This window comes from Coregonus clupeaformis, chromosome 36, assembly GCF_020615455.1.
Source record: "Coregonus clupeaformis isolate EN_2021a chromosome 36, ASM2061545v1, whole genome shotgun sequence".
Taxonomy (NCBI): Eukaryota; Metazoa; Chordata; class Actinopteri; order Salmoniformes; family Salmonidae; genus Coregonus; species Coregonus clupeaformis.
This window is the reverse complement of record NC_059227.1, coordinates 32,388,617-32,404,863: the sequence shown is the minus strand read 5'-3', so window position 1 is coordinate 32,404,863 and position 16,247 is coordinate 32,388,617. Positions and strand designations below refer to the sequence as shown.

The 16,247-nt window shown below is 42.8% G+C and overlaps 1 protein-coding gene across 3 annotated transcripts in view; it reads left to right on the top strand.

The window, feature by feature from the left end:
* Nucleotides 1-16,247, top strand: part of LOC121552680 (glutamate receptor ionotropic, kainate 2-like) — a 179,270-nt gene that overhangs the window by 150,219 nt on the left and 12,804 nt on the right. For all 3 annotated transcript variants that reach the window (XM_045211365.1, XM_045211364.1, XM_045211366.1), the window contains 3 exons: nucleotides 68-186; nucleotides 3,844-4,061; nucleotides 4,750-4,975. In XM_045211365.1, the coding sequence (XP_045067300.1) occupies nucleotides 68-186; nucleotides 3,844-4,061; nucleotides 4,750-4,975 (563 nt within the window). The remainder of the gene's footprint in view (nucleotides 1-67; nucleotides 187-3,843; nucleotides 4,062-4,749; nucleotides 4,976-16,247) is intronic.

The window sequence follows — 16,247 nt, the reverse complement described above, 5'->3', positions numbered from 1 at the left end:
TTGTAGAGGCCATTAATATTATTCTGTTTGACTGACCTGTCTGTCTGTGTGTTCTCTCCAACCACAGGTTCAGCCCGTACGAGTGGTACAACCCCCATCCGTGCAACCCGGACTCAGACGTGGTGGAAAACAATTTTACGCTGCTCAATAGTTTCTGGTTTGGCGTCGGGGCTCTCATGCAGCAAGGTAGTTGCCTCAGCCTGCTGGTGCTGTGGCTATCGCTGTGTCCTACTCTCTCTGGGGGCCAAGGTTTTAGGCTAGGCTCTGGGCTACACACTGGGGTCTCTGGGTGTGTGCTGATACACTCTTAGAAAAAAAAGGTGTTATCAGGAACCGAAAAGGATTCTTCGGCTGTCTACATAGGAGAACCCTTTTTGGTTCCAGGTAGAACCCTTATGGTTCCAGGAAGAACCCTTTTGGGTTCCATGTAGACCCCTTTCCACAGAGGATTCTACATGGAATCCAAAAGGGTTCTACCTGGAGCCAAAAAGGGTTCTCATATAGGGACAGCTGAAGAACCCTTTTGGAAGCCTTTTTTCTTAAGAGTGTAGGTGTAAAGAAAAAAGAGTAATGAAGCATCTATAGATGCTTTATAAAGGGCTTATGAAAGGCTTAGTTTAGCCTTAAAAGATGCAGTTCATTTAAAGTGGGACCAATAATAATAATGCTACTTTGCTTTCTGAAGAAATTGAATGTACAGAGAAGCAAGCTGAAGAGGAAAATATGAAGGATATGAAGGATGGGACTAAAAACAAACAAAAGATAACTAATGTAAAATATACTGTGTCCGTAAAATGTATATAGTATGTGTATACGCTGGAAGTAGAAGCCTAAGTGCTGTTGTCCATTAGTGTACACCAATTAGGGGAGGGGTGGTAGGGTTAGGGGAAAATAATAAAGGAAAAAATATATATATAAAAAAATATATATAATATTTATATATATATATATATATATATATATATATTTAAAATAATATAGATATTTATCATTTTATATATATATATATATATATATATATATATATTATTTATTTATTTATTTATTATAAATATATATATTATTTAAAAAAGGGAAGGAGGTTGTTGGCCAAGTGGACCTCTACATGCTTTGTAAGTAGGAAAACCTGCAAAATCGGCCGTGTATAACATACTTGTTCTCCCCACTGTATATATATATATACAGTGTGGAGAACAAGTATTTGACACACTGCCGATTTTGCAGGTTTTCCTACTTACAAAGCATGTAGAGGTCTGTAATTTTTATCATAGGTACACTTCAACTGTGAGAGACGGAATCTAAAACAAAAATCCAGAAAATCACATTGTATGATTTTTAAGTAATTCATTTGCATTTTATTGCATGACATAAGTATTTGATCACCTACCAACCAGTAAGAATTCCGTCTCTCACAGACCTGTTATTTTTCTTTAAGAAGCCCTCCTGTTCTCCACTCATTACCTGTATTAACTCCACCTGTTTGAACTCGTTACCTGTATAAAAGACATCTGTCCACACACTCAATCAAACAGACTCCAACCTCTCCACAATGGCCAAGACCAGAGAGCTGTGTAAGGACATCAGGGATAAAATTGTAGACCTGCACAAGGCTGGGATGGGCTACAGGACAATAGGCAGGCAGCTTGGTGAGAAGGCAACAACTGTTGGCGCAATTATTAGAAAATGGAAGAAGTTCAAGATGACGGTCAATCACCCTCGGTCTGGGGCTCCATGCAAGATCTCACCTCATGGGGCATCAATTATCATGAGGAAGGTGAGGGATCAGCCCAGAACTACATGGCAGGACCTGGTCAATGACCTGAAGAGAGCTGGGACCACAGTCTCAAAGAAAACCATTAGTAACACACTACGCCGTCATGGATTAAAATCCTGCAGCGCATGCAAGGTCCCCCTGCTCAAGCCAGCGCATGTCCAGGCCCGTCTGAAGTTTGCCAATGACCATCTGGATGATCCAGAGGAGGAATGGGAGAAGGTCATGTGGTCTGATGAGACAAAAATAGAGCTTTTTGGTCTAAACTCCACTCTCCGTTTTTGGAGGAAGAAGAAGGATGAGTACAACCCCAAGAACACCATCCCAACCGTGAAGCATGGAGGCGGAAACATCATTCTTTGGGGATGCTTTTCTGCAAAGGGGACAGGAAGACTGCACCGTATTGAGGGGAGGATGGATGGGGCCATGTATCGCGAGATCTTGGCCCACAACCTCCTTCCCTCAGTAAGAGCATTGAAGATGGGTCGTGGCTGGGTCTTCCAGCATGACAATGACCCGAAACACACATCCAGGGCAACTAAGGAGTGGCTCCGTAAGAAGCATCTCAAGGTCCTGGAGTGGCCTAGCCAGTCTCCAGACCTGAACCCAATAGAAAATCTTTGGAGGGAGCTGAAAGTCCGTATTGCCCAGCGACAGCCCCGAAACCTGAAGGATCTGGAGAAGGTCTGTATGGAGGAGTGGGCCAAAATCCCTGCTGCAGTGTGTGCAAACCTGGTCAAGACCTACAGGAAACGTATGATCCCTCTAATTGCAAACAAAGGTTTCTGTACCAAATATTAAGTTCTGCTTTTGTGATGTATCAAATACTTATGTCATGCAATAAAATGCTAATGAATTACTTAAAAATCATACAATGTGATTTTCTGGATTTTTGTTTTAGATTCCGTCTCTCACAGTTGAAGTGTACCTATGATAAAAATTACAGACCTCTACATGCTTTGCAAGTAGGAAAACTTGCAAATCGGCAGTGTATCAAATACTTGTTCTCCCTACTGTATATATATATATGGGGGATTGGAAATGATGCAGACAATTACATTGATAGAAAACTATGACAGGTTGGTGTCAGGTGCCACTACACAGAGTACTCTCCCATTGCCCGCAGCCAATCAACACCCAGAGAGTAGTGGGACATGGGGTCAGGATGTGAGGTTACCTTGGGTACATGACAGTCAGACCCAACCACGTTGTCTGTTTCCACAAAAGTTGTTTATTGTAAAAGTTGTACATGTAAGTTCAAAGATGTGACTCATTTGTGATAACGGACGGTAAGTTGAATGAGTACACCTTTCCTGGACCAGGTGAAGCCTATTTTAGGAAAAAAATTCTCTGTCAACGGATATTCTCCATTCAACATGCTTTTTTGTCCAGGAGTAGGCTTCATCTGGTCTGGGAATTAGGGGGCTGGTTTCCCAAGTCCCAGCTTTAGTACAACATCTATCAACCATTCTTAGTCTCGGACGAACAGTCTCAGGTGCCTGGATTCGGCCTACTCCCGGATGATCCGCAGTACACAATATACACCCCAAACAACTCAATATACACCCCAAACAACTCAATATACACCCCAAACAACTCAATATACACACCATACAACTCAATATACACCCCAAACAACTCAATATACACCCCAAACAACTCAATATACACCCCAAACAACTCAATATACACCCCAAACAGCTCAATATACACCCCAAACAGCTCAATATACACCCCAAACAGCTCAATATACACCCCAAACAGCTCAATATACATCCCAAACAACTCAATATACACACCATACAACTCAATATACACCCCAAACAACTCTATATACACACCAAACAACTCAATATACACCCCAAACAACTCAATATACACACCAAACAACTCAATATACACCCCAAACAACTCAATATACACCCCAAACAACTCCCACAGATCTTTGTAGATGCTGCCCACTACAGTGTGTGGATATCTTCTCCATTGAGATATCTTCTCCCAGCTGCATCTTCTGGAAGTCTGTCTATCTGTCTCCACTTCCTACCCCCTTTCCTCCCCTTCTAACCCAGGCTCAGAGCTCATGCCCAAGGCCCTGTCCACCAGGATTGTGGGAGGCATCTGGTGGTTCTTCACCCTGATCATCATCTCCTCCTACACGGCCAACCTGGCTGCCTTCCTCACCGTGGAGCGCATGGAGTCGCCCATCGACTCGGCCGACGACCTGGCCAAACAGACCAAGATCCTGTACGGAGTGGTGGAAGACGGATCAACCATGACATTCTTCAAGGTAGCTAGCTGGGCGAACCATTGGGCTGTATTTGACAAGTGGTCTTCTGAGGTGTTGTGGTTGGGGAGAAACCAGTTCAAAAGGGGTTTTCTTATGCTGTTGAAAATATTGATATTTTTCATCCAAGTTATTATTGTTAATATTGTTCTTTACATCGTACTTCTTGCAAAGCCGTTTAATCCAGCATGGTAACACTTTATTTGACATGGTCACATTGACATGGAAAGTGCTAGTCATTTTAATAGCTGTCTGCTGTGGAGAAAGACATCCCTAAAATAGTCCTTTAAGGCAAGGGTGGCCAACCCTCCTCCTGAAGAACTCCTGGGTATGCAGGCTTTTGCTCCTACTCAAATGTAACACACCTGATTCAGCTGGTTAAGGTTCTGATGAGGAGCCTTAGTAGAATTTAGTAGCCTTTAGTAGAATCAGGTATGATATATTTGTGTTGGAGCGAAAGCTTGCAGGATGGCAGATCTCTAGAAGAAGGGTTGGACTCAACCCTGCTTTAGAGCAACTAGACTCTGATTGGCGGTGGAGAAGTTCATTTCCACATACTATGTCAAGCACTTTGAGCTACTGTTAAAGGCCAGCGCTATATACTGTACATCCAATCATTTATTAATTAATATCATTAGAAGAGTCGGAATTCCTGCATCTGTCATGTTTTCTTCCTCCGGTCGTTTCGCAGAAGACTAAGATCTCCACCTATGACAAGATGTGGGAGTTCATGAACAGCCGGCGATCGTCAGTGATGGTGAAAGACATAGATGCAGGCATCCAGCGCGTGCTCACCTCTGACTACGCCTTCCTCATGGAGTCCACAACCATAGAGTTCGTCACCCAGCGCAACTGCAACCTCACCCAGATAGGAGGCCTCATCGACTCCAAGGCCTATGGAGTAGGGACGCCCATGGGTAACGCATATTGTCCTTGTCGTCTATATAGTCTATCGTCCATATTGGCTAAATCGCTTATATCTCCTATATCCCCTTCTACCTGTAAATGGCAATGTTCAGTGCATTGCAAAAGTATTCATCCCCCTTGGCATTTTTCCTATTTTGTTGCATTACAACCTGTAATTTAAATTGATTTTTATTTAGATTTCATGTAATGGACATACACAAAATAATCCAAATTGGTGAAGTGAAATGAAAAAAATAACTTGTTTCAAAAAATTCAAAAAAATTAATAATGGAAAAGTGGTGCGTGCGTATGTATTCACCCCCTTTGCTATGAAGCCCCTAAATAAGATCTGGTGCAACCAATTACTTTCAGAAGTCACATAATTAGTTAAATAAAGTCCACCTGTGTGCAATCTAAGTGTCACATGATCTGTCACATGATTTCAGTATACAGTTGAAGTCGGAAGTTTACATACACCTTAGCCAAATACATTTAAACTCAGTTATTCACAATTCCTATCATTTAATCCTAGTAAAAATTCCCTGTCTTAGGTCAGTTAGGATCACCACTTTATTTTAAGAATGTGAAATGTCCGAATAATTGTAGAGAGAATTATTTATTTCTGCTTTTATTTCTTTCATCACATTCCCAGTGGGTCAGAAGTTTACATACACTCAATTAGTATTTGGTAGCATTGCCTTTAAATTGTTTAATTTGGGTCAAACGTTTCGGGTAGCCTTCCACAAGCTTCCCATAATAAGTTGGGTGAAGTTTAGCCCATTCCTTCTGACAGAGCTGGTGTAACTGAGTCAGGTATGTAGGCCTCCTTGCTCGCACACGCTTTTTCAGTTCTGCCCACAAATTTTCTGTAGGATTGAGTTCAGACCTTTGTGATGGCCACTCCAATACCTTGACTTTGTTGTCCTTAAGCCATTTTGCCACAACTTTGGAAGTATGCTTGGGGTCATTGTCCATTTGGAAGAACAATTTGCGACCAAGCTTTAACTTCCTGACTGATGTCTTGAGATGTTGATTCAATATATCCACATAATTTACCTTCCTCGTGATGCCATCTATTTTGTGAAGTGCACCAGTCCCTCCTGCAGCAAAGCACCCCCACAGCATGATGCTGCCACCCCCGTGCTTCACGGTTGGGATGGCGTTCTTCGGCTTGCAAGTAACCCCCTTTTTCCTCCAAACATAACGATGGTCATTATGGCCAAACAGTTCTATTTTTGTTTCATCAGACCAGAGGACATTTCTCCAAAAAGTATGATCTTTGTCCCCATGTGCAGTAGCAAACCGTAGTCTGGCTTTTTTATGGTGGTTTTGGAGCAGTGGCTTCTTCCTATAGATACGTTTGTACCTGTTTCCACCAGCATCTTCACAAGGTCCTTTGCTGTTGTTCTGGGATTTATTTGCACTTTTCGCACCAAAGTACGTTCATCTCTCGGAGACAGAACGCGTCTCCTTCCTGAGCGGTATGACGGCTGAGTGGTCCCATGGTGTTTCTACTTGCGTACTATTGTTTGTACAGATGAACGTGGTACCTTCAGGCATTTGGAAATTGCTCCCAAGGATGAACCAGACTTGTGGAGGTCTACAATTTTTTTTCTGAGGTCTTGGCTGATTTCTTTTGAGTTTCCCATGATGTCAAGCAAAGAGGCACTGAGTTTGAAGGTAGGCCTTGAAATACATCCACAGGTACACCTCCAATTGACTCAAATTATGTCAATTAGCCTATCAGAAGCTTCTAAAGCCATGACATCATTTTCTGGAATTTTCCAAGCTGTTTAAAGGAACAGTCAACTTAGTGTATGTAAACTTCTGACCCACTGGAATTGTGATACAGTGAATTATAAGTGAAATAATCTGTCTGTAAACAATTGTTGGAAAAATTACTTTTTGTCATGCACAAAGTAGATTTCCTAACCGACTTGCCAAAACTATAGTTTGTTAACAAGAACTTTGTGGAGTGGTATAAAAAACGAGTTTTAATGACTCCAACCTAAGTGTATGTAAACTTCAGACTTCAACTGTATAGACACCTGTTCTGAAAGGCCCCAGAGTCTGCAACACCACTAAGCAAGGGGCACCACCAAGCAAGCGGCACCATGAAGACCAAGGAGCTCTCCAAACAGGTCAGGGACAAAGTTGTGGAGAAGTACAGATCAGGGTTGGGTTATAAAAAAATATCTACAACTTTGAACATCACACGGAGTACCATTAAATCCATTATTAAAAAATGGAAAGAATATGGCACCACAACAAACCTGCCAAGAGAGGGCCGCCCACCAAAACTCACGGACCAGGCAAGGATGGCATTCATCAGAGGCAACAAAGAGACAAAAGATAACCCTGAAGGAGCTGCAAAGCTCCACAGTGGAGATTGGAGTATCTGTCCATAAGACCACTTTAAGCCATACACTCCACAGAGCTGGGCTTTACGGAAGAGTGGCCAGAAAAAAGCCATTGCTTAAAGAAAAAAATAAGCAAACACGTTTGGTGTTCGCCAAAAGGCATGTGGGAGACTCCCCAAACATATGGAAGAAGGTTCTCTGGTAAGATGAGACGAAAATTTAGCTTTTTGGCCATCAAGGAAAACGCTATTTCTGGCGCAAACCCAACACCTCTCATCACCCCTATAACACCAAATATTTAGCATCTTCAAAGTGGTAGGCATGATGTGTAAATCAAATGATACTAACTCCCAAAAAATCAATTTTAATTCCAGGTTGTAAGGCAACAAAATAGGAAAAATGCCAAGGGGGGTGAATACTTTCGCAAGTCACTGTATATCAGAGCAAGCTGATAGATAAAGGTTGGAGTTTGGACGGTTGGAGACAGATAGGGCTAATGCACTGTATGCATAACTGAAAGGGTAGAACAATTAAGTGTTATGAATGAGGTCGGGAGGTAAGGGTTAAAGTGAAGGGGAAATGGACAATAAGTAAGATTTCTAGGAATTTCACACAGTATCTAGGATTTCCCTACAAATTAAGACAATTGTACTTATAATAAACTTTGATTTGATTTGTACAGCTTGACATGTGAAAATAGCATGCCCGACATAGATAGCTACAGGATCACGAAGTAACAGTTTTCGCTCAGTTTTGCAGCAATTACAGCTGCAAGTCTCTTGGGGTGTCTCTATAAGCTTGGCACATCTAGCCCCTGGGATTTTTGCCCATTCTTCAAGGCAAAACTGCTCCAGCTCCTTCAAGTTGGATGGGTTCCGCTGGTGTACAGCAATCTTTAAGTCATACCACAGATTCTCAATTGGATTGAGGTCTGGGCTTTGACTAGGCCATTCCAATACATTTAAATGTTTCCCCTTAAACCACTCGAGTGTTGCTTTAGCAGTATTGTCCTGCTGGTCCCAGTCTCAAATCTCTGGAAGACTGAAACAGGTTTCCCTCAAGAATTTCCCTGTATTTAGCGCCATCCATCATTCCTTCAATTCTGACCAGTTTCCCAGTCCCTGCCGATGGAAAAACATCCCCACAACATCCCCACAGTTCTCGGGGTGATGAGAGGTGTTAGGTTTGCGCCAGACATAGCGTTTTCCTTGATGGCCAAAAAGCTAAATTTTAGTCTCATCTGACCAGAGTACCTTCTTCCATATGTTTGGGGAGTCTCCCACATGCCTTTTGGCGAACACCAAACATGTTTGCTTATTTTTCTCTTTAAGCAATGGCTTTTTTCTGGCTACTCTTCCGTAAAGCCCAGCTCTGTGGAGTGTATGGCTTAAAGTGGTCCTATGGACAGATACTCCAATCTCAGCTGTGGAGCTTTGCAGCTCCTTCAGGGTTATCTTTTGTCTCTTTATTGCCTCTCTGATTAATGCCCTCCTTGCCTGGTCCGTGAGTTTTGGTGGGCGGCCCTCTCTTGGCAAGTTTGTTGTGGTGCCATATTCTTTCAATTTTTTTATAATGGATTTAATGGTGCTCCGTGGGATGTTCAAAGTTTCGGATATTGTTTTATAACCCAACCCTGATCTGTACTTCTCCACAACTTTGTCCCTGACCTGTTTGGAGAGCTCCTTGGTCTTCATGGTGCTGCTTGCTTAGTGGTGTTGCAGACTCTGGGGCCTTTCAGAACAGGTGTATATATACTGAAATCATGTGACAGATCATGTGACACTTAGATTGCACACAGGTGGACTTTATTTAACTAATATGTGACTGCTGAAGGTAATTGGTTGCACCAGATTTTATTTAGGGGCTTCACAGCAAAGGGGGTGAATACATATGCACGCACCACTTTTCCGTTATTTATTTTTTAGAATTTTTTGAAACAAGTTATTTTTTTCATTTCACTTCACCAATTTGGATTATTTTGTGTATGTCCATTACATGAAATCCAAATAAAAATCCATTTAAATTACAGGTTGTAATGCAACAAAATAGGACTAACGCCAAGGGGGATGAAGACTTTTACAAAGCACTGTATGCTCAGCTTTTTCTGTTGGGGCAACCTTTTTCCTTGGCATGTAAAGATTCTGTACAACATAGAAGGTGCTGGGCCAGTATTCCTGAAAAATATCATATTTTGGATCATAATGAACAAAATCTCATGGAAAGGGGGTACCTAGATTCTAGATCAGCACGCCTACTCTGAGATGCTTGATATGTCCCATAGTGTATACTGTATACTGTATGTATGCAGGTCACATCTCATGGGCTCCAGGGGAAACAGGAGGAAAGCTGTTGCTAGTGTTTTCTAATTCTAGGGTTAGTGATTAGGCTGCAGACAACACTGTAACCCCCCTGCCCCTACACCATAATGGCCTCATCCTTCACCAGCATTATGAAGGCCATCAAAACATTCTCCCTTTTCACATCTGGACCTGTCCACTGTTGATTAGTAGGGGTGGTTATGGGTCTGCAGGGATACTGTGTGTTGCTGATATGACTCGGCTGTTATTTCAATGCCATGATTGCCAGCACTGTAGCAACATGAGGTGAAAACGATGTTCTGCAAAACAAACTCGCTGTGGCTCACTATGCCTTGTGTTTACACATACACACGATAGCACCATTTCTTCTCTCACGTTCATGCTCTATCCATCAAAAATCCTATCTAGAACAGACAGTAACACACACACTCTCTCTCTCTCGGTCTCACACACACACACACACACACACACACACACACACACACACATCGCGTGCTGCAGAGTATCGGTGATCAACAGGAATGACATCAGACACACTGCTAGATTGTCTCCTGTTGCCTGCCTGCTCTGTTCCATTTTGTTCTTCTACACTCAGTGGCCAGTTTAGTAGGTACAGTACACCACCCCGTTCACGAAAATGGTTTGCTCCTACAGACAGTGAGTCATGTGGCCGTGGCTTGCTATATAAAGCAGGCAGACAGGCATCGAGGCATTCAGTTACTGTTCAATTGAACGTTAGAATGGGAAAAACGACTGGCGTAAGCCACTTTGAGCGTGGTATGATCGTTGATACCAGGAGCGCCGGTTCCAGTACCTCAGAAACGTCTGGCCTCCTGGGCATTTCACGCACAACAGTGTCTAGGGGTTTAAAGAGAATGGTGCGACAAACAAAAAGCATCCAGTCAGCGGCAGTCTTGTTTGCGAAAAGAAAGAGAATGTCATGGAACGTGCAAGCTAACAGGTGGGCCACTAACAGGAAAATAACGGTACAACAGAGGTGTACAGAATGGCATCTCAGAACGCACAACTCATCGGTCCTTGTTTGATGGGCTATTGCATCAGACGACCACACCGGGTTCCACTCCTATCAGCTCTAAAGAAGAAGAAGCGGCTCCAGTGGCCACGCGATCACCAACACTGGACAATTGAGGAGTGGAAAAACATTGCCTGGTCTGACGAATCCCAGGTTCCTGTTGCCTCATGCTGATGTCAAAGACAGGATTTGCCATAAGCAGCATGGGTCCATGGCCCCATCCTGCCTGGTGTCAACGGTACAGGCTGGTGGCGGTGGTTTAATGGTGTGGGGAATGTTTTCCTGGCACAGGTTAGGTCCCTTGATACCAAATGAGCAACATTTCCATGCCCCGAAGAATTCAGGCTGTTTTGGAGGCAGGGGGGGGGTCCGACACGGTACTAGATGGGTGTACCTAATAAACTGGGTATATTTCTATGTATGTTTATTACTAGTGGAACCCGGTATCGATAATGGAATACAGTGGGGGAAAAAAGTATTTAGTCAGCCACCAATTGTGCAAGTTCTCCCACTTAAAAAGATGAGAGAGGCCTGTAATTTTCATCATAGGTACACGTCAACTATGACAGACAAAATGAGGAAAAAAAACAGAAAATCACATTGTAGGATTTTTTATGAATTTATTTGCAAATTATGGTGGAAAATAAGTATTTGGTCAATAACAAAAGTTTCTCAATACTTTGTTATATACCCTTTGTTGGCAATGACACAGGTCAAACGTTTTCTGTAAGTCTTCACAAGGTTTTCACACACTGTTGCTGGTATTTTGGCCCATTCCTCCATGCAGATCTCCTCTAGAGCAGTGATGTTTTGGGGCTGTCGCTGGGCAACACGGACTTTCAACTCCCTCCAAAGATTTTCGATGGGGTTGAGATCTGGAGACTGGCTAGGCCACTCCAGGACCTTGAAATGCTTCTTACGAAGCCACTCCTTCGTTGTCCGGGCGGTGTGTTTGGGATCATTGTCATGCTGAAAGACCCAGCCACGTTTCATCTTCAATGCCCTTGCTGATGGAAGGAGGTTTTCACTCAAAATCTCACGATACATGGCCCCATTCATTCTTTCCTTTACACGGATCAGTCGTCCTGGTCCCTTTGCAGAAAAACAGCCCCAAAGCATGATGTTTCCACCCCCATGCTTCACAGTAGGTATGGTGTTCTTTGGATAAAACTCAGCATTCTTTGTCCTCCAAACACGACGAGTTGAGTTTTTACCAAAAAGTTATATTTTGGTTACATCTGACCATATGACATTCTCCCAATCCTCTTCTGGATCATCCAAATGCACTCTAGCAAACTTCAGACGGGCCTGGACATGTACTGGCTTAAGCAGGGGGACACGTCTGGCACTGCAGGATTTGAGTCCCTGGCGGCGTAGTGTGTTACTGATGGTAGGCTTTGTTACTTTGGTCCCAGCTCTCTGTAGGTCATTCACTAGGTCCCCCCGTGTGGTTCTGGGATTTTTCCTCACCGTTCTTGTATCATTTTGACCCCACAGGGTGAGATAATAATAATAATAATAATATGCCATTTAGCAGACGCTTTTATCCAAAGCGACTTAAGTCATGCGTGCATACATTTTTTTTTTGTGTGTATGGGTGGTCCCGGGGATCGAACCCACTACCTTGTGTGGAGCCCCAGATCGAGGGAGATTATCAGTGGTCTTGTATGTCTTCCATTTCCTAATAATTGCTCCCACAGTTGATTTCTTCAAACCAAGCTGCTTACCTATTGCAGATTCAGTCTTCCCAGCCTGGTGCAGGTCTACAATTTTGTTTCTGGTGTCCTTTGACAGCTCTTTGGTCTTGGCCATAGTGGAGTTTGGAGTGTGACTGTTTGAGGTTGTGGACAGGTGTCTTTTATACTGATAACAAGTTCAAACAGGTGCCATTAATACAGGTAACGAGTGGAGGACAGAGGAGCCTCTTAAAGAAGAAGTTACAGGTCTGTGAGAGCCAGAAATCTTGCTTGTTTGTAGGTGACCAAATACTTATTTTCCACCATAATTTGCAAATAAATTCATAAAAAATCCTACAATGTGATATTCTGGATTTTATTTTCTCAATTTGTCTGTCATAGTTGACGTGTACCTATGATGAAAATTACAGGCCTCTCTCATCTTCTTAAGTGGGAGAACTTGCACAATTGGTGGCTGACTAAATGCTTTTTTTCCCCACTGTATATATATACAGTGAGGGAAAAAAGTATTTGATCCCCTGCTGATTTTGTACGTTTGAGAGTTTGGAATCTGATTGATTGATTGCATCTGTGGACAGGTGTCTTTTATACAGGTAACAAGCTGAGATTAGGAGCACTCCCTTTAAGAGCGTGCTCCTAATCTCAGCTCGTTACCTGTATAAAAGACACCTGGGAGCCAGAAATCTTAATGATTGAGAGGGGGTCAAATACTTATTTCCCTCATTAAAATGCAAATCAATTTATAACATTTTTGACATGCGTTTTTCTGGATTTATTTTGTGTTATTCTGTCTCTCACTGTTCAAATAAACCTACCATTAAAATTATTGACTGATCATTTCTTTGTCAGTTTGCAAACATACAAAATCAGCAGAGGATCAAATACTTTTTTCCCTCACTGTATATACAGTGGGGAGAACAAGTATTTGATACACTGCCGATTTTGCAGGTTTTCCTACTTACAAAGCATGTAGAGATCTGTAATTTTTATCATAGGTACACTTCAACTGTGAGAGACGGAATCTAAAACAAAAGTCCAGAAAATCACAATGTATGATTTTTAAGTAATTAATTTGCATTTTATTGCATGACATAAGTATTTGATCACCTACCAACCAGTAAGAATTCCGGCTCTCACAGACCTGTTATTTTTTCTGTAAGAAGCCCTCCTGTTCTCCACTCATTGCCTGTATTAACTGCACCTGTTTGAACTCGTTACCTGTATAAAAGACACCTGTCCACACACTCAATCAAACAGACTCCAACCTCTCCACAATGGCCAAGACCAGAGAGCTGTGTAAGGACATCAGGGATAAAATTGTAGACCTGCACAAGGCTGGGATGGGCTACAGGACAATAGGCAAGCAGCTTGGTGAGAAGTCAACAACTGTTGGCGCAATTATTAGAAAATGTTCAAGATGACGGTCAATCACCCTCGGTCTGGGGCTCCATGCAAGATCTCACCTTGTGGGGCATCAATGATCATGAGGAAGGTGAGGGATCAGCCCAGAACTACACGGCAGGACCTGGTCAATGACCTGAAGAGAGCTGGGACCACAGTCTCAAAGAAAACCATTAGTAACACACTACTCCGTCATGGATTAATATCCTGCAGCGCACGCAAGGTCCCCCTGCTCAAGCCAGCGCATGTCCAGGCCCATCTGAAGTTTGCCAATGACCATCTGGATGATCCAGAGGAGGAATGGGAGAAGGTCATGTGGTCTGATGAGACTAAAATAGAGCTTTTTGGTCTAAACTCCACTCGCCGTGTTTGGAGGAAGAAGAAGGATGAGTACAACCCCAAGAACACCATCCCAACCGTGAAGCATGGAGGTGGAAACATCATTCTTTGGGAATGCTTTTCTGCAAAGGGGACAGGACGACTGCACCGTATTGAGGGGAGGATGGATGGGGCCATGTATTGCGAGATCTTGGCCAACAACCTCCTTCCCTCAGTAAGAGCATTGAAGATGGGTCGTGGCTGGGTCTTCCAGCATGACAACGACCCGAAACACACAGCCAGGGCAACTAAGGAGTGGCTCCGTAAGAAGCATCTCAAGGTCCTGGAGTGGTCTAGCCAGTCTCCAGACCTGAACCCAATAGAAAATCTTTGGAGGGAGCTGAAAGTCCTTATTGCCCAGCGACAGCCCCCGAAACCTGAAGGATCTGGAGAAGGTCTGTATGGAGGAGTGGGCCAAAATCCCTGCTGCAGTGTGTGCAAACCTGGTCAAGACCTACAGGAAACGTATGATCTCTGTAATTGCAAACAAAGGTTTCTGTACCAAATATTAAGTTCTGCTTTTCTGATGTATCAAATACTTATGTCATGCAATAAAATGCAAATGAATTACTTAAAAATCATACAATGTGATTTTCTGGATTTTTGTGTTAGATTCCGTCTCTCACAGTTGAAGTGTACCTATGATAAAAAATTACAGACCTCTACATGCTTTGTAAGTAGGAAAACCTGCAAAATCGGCAGTGTATCAAATACTTGTTCTCCCCACTGTAGATACACACACACAGTACCAGTCAAACGTTTGGACACATCTACTCATTCATGGGTTTTTCTTTATTTTTTACAGTTTTTTACATTGTAGAATAATAGGGAAGACATCAAAACTATGAAATAACACATATGGGATCATGTAATAACCAAAAAAGTGTTAAACAACTCAAAATATATTTTATATTCAAATAGCCACCCTTTGCCTTGATAACAGCTTTGCACACTCATGGCATTCTCTCAACCAGCTTCACCTGGAATGCTTTTCCAACAGTCTTGAAGGACTTCCCACATATGCTGAGCACTTGTTGGCTGCTTATCCTTCACTCTGCCGTCCGACTCATCCCAAACCATCTCAATTGGGTTGAGGTTGGGGGATTGTGGAGGCCAGGTCATCTGATGCATCACTCCATCACTCTCCTTCTTTGTAAAATAGCCCTTACACAGCCTGGAAGTGTGTTGGGTCATTGTCCTGTTGAAAAACAAATTATAGTCCCACTAAGCCTAAGCCAAATGGGATGGCGTATTGCTGTAAAATGCTGTGGTAGCCATGCTGGTTAAGTGTGCCTTGAATACTAAATAAATCACAGACAGTGTCACCAGCAAAGCACCCCCACACCGTAACACCTCCTCCTCCATGCTTCACGGTGGGAACTACACATGCGGAGATCATCCGTTCACCCACAACGCGTCTCAAAAAAATACAAATCTCCAATTTGGACACATTTCCACCGGTCTAATGTCCATTGCTTGTGTTCCTTGGCCCAAGCAGGTCTCTTCTTATTATTGGTGTCCTTTGTAGTGGTTTCTTTGCAGAAATTCGACCATGAAGGCCTGATTCACTCAGTCCCCTCTGAACAGTTGATGTTGAGATGTCTCTGTTCCTTGAACTCTGTGAAGGATTTATTTGGGCTGCAATTTCTGAGGCTGGTATCTCTAATGAACTTATCCTCTGCAGCAGAGGTAACTTTGGGACTTCCATTCCTGTGGCGGCCTCATGAGAGCCAGTTTCATCATAGCGCTTGATGGTTTTTGCGACTGCACATGAAGAAACTTTCAAAGTTCTTGAAATGTTCCATATTGACTGACCTTCATGTCTTAAAGTAATGATGGACTGTCGTTTCTCTTTGCTTATTTGAGCTGTTCTTGCCATAATATGGACTTGGTCTTTTACCAATTAGTGCTATCTTCTGTATACCCCCCCTACCTTGTCACAACACAACTAATTGGCTCAAATGCATTAAGAAGGAAATCAATTCCACAAATTAACTTTTAACAAGGCAAACCTGTTAATTGAAATGCATTCCATGTGACTACCTCATGAAGCTGGTTGAGAGAATGCCAAGAGTGTGCAAAGCTGTCATCAAGGC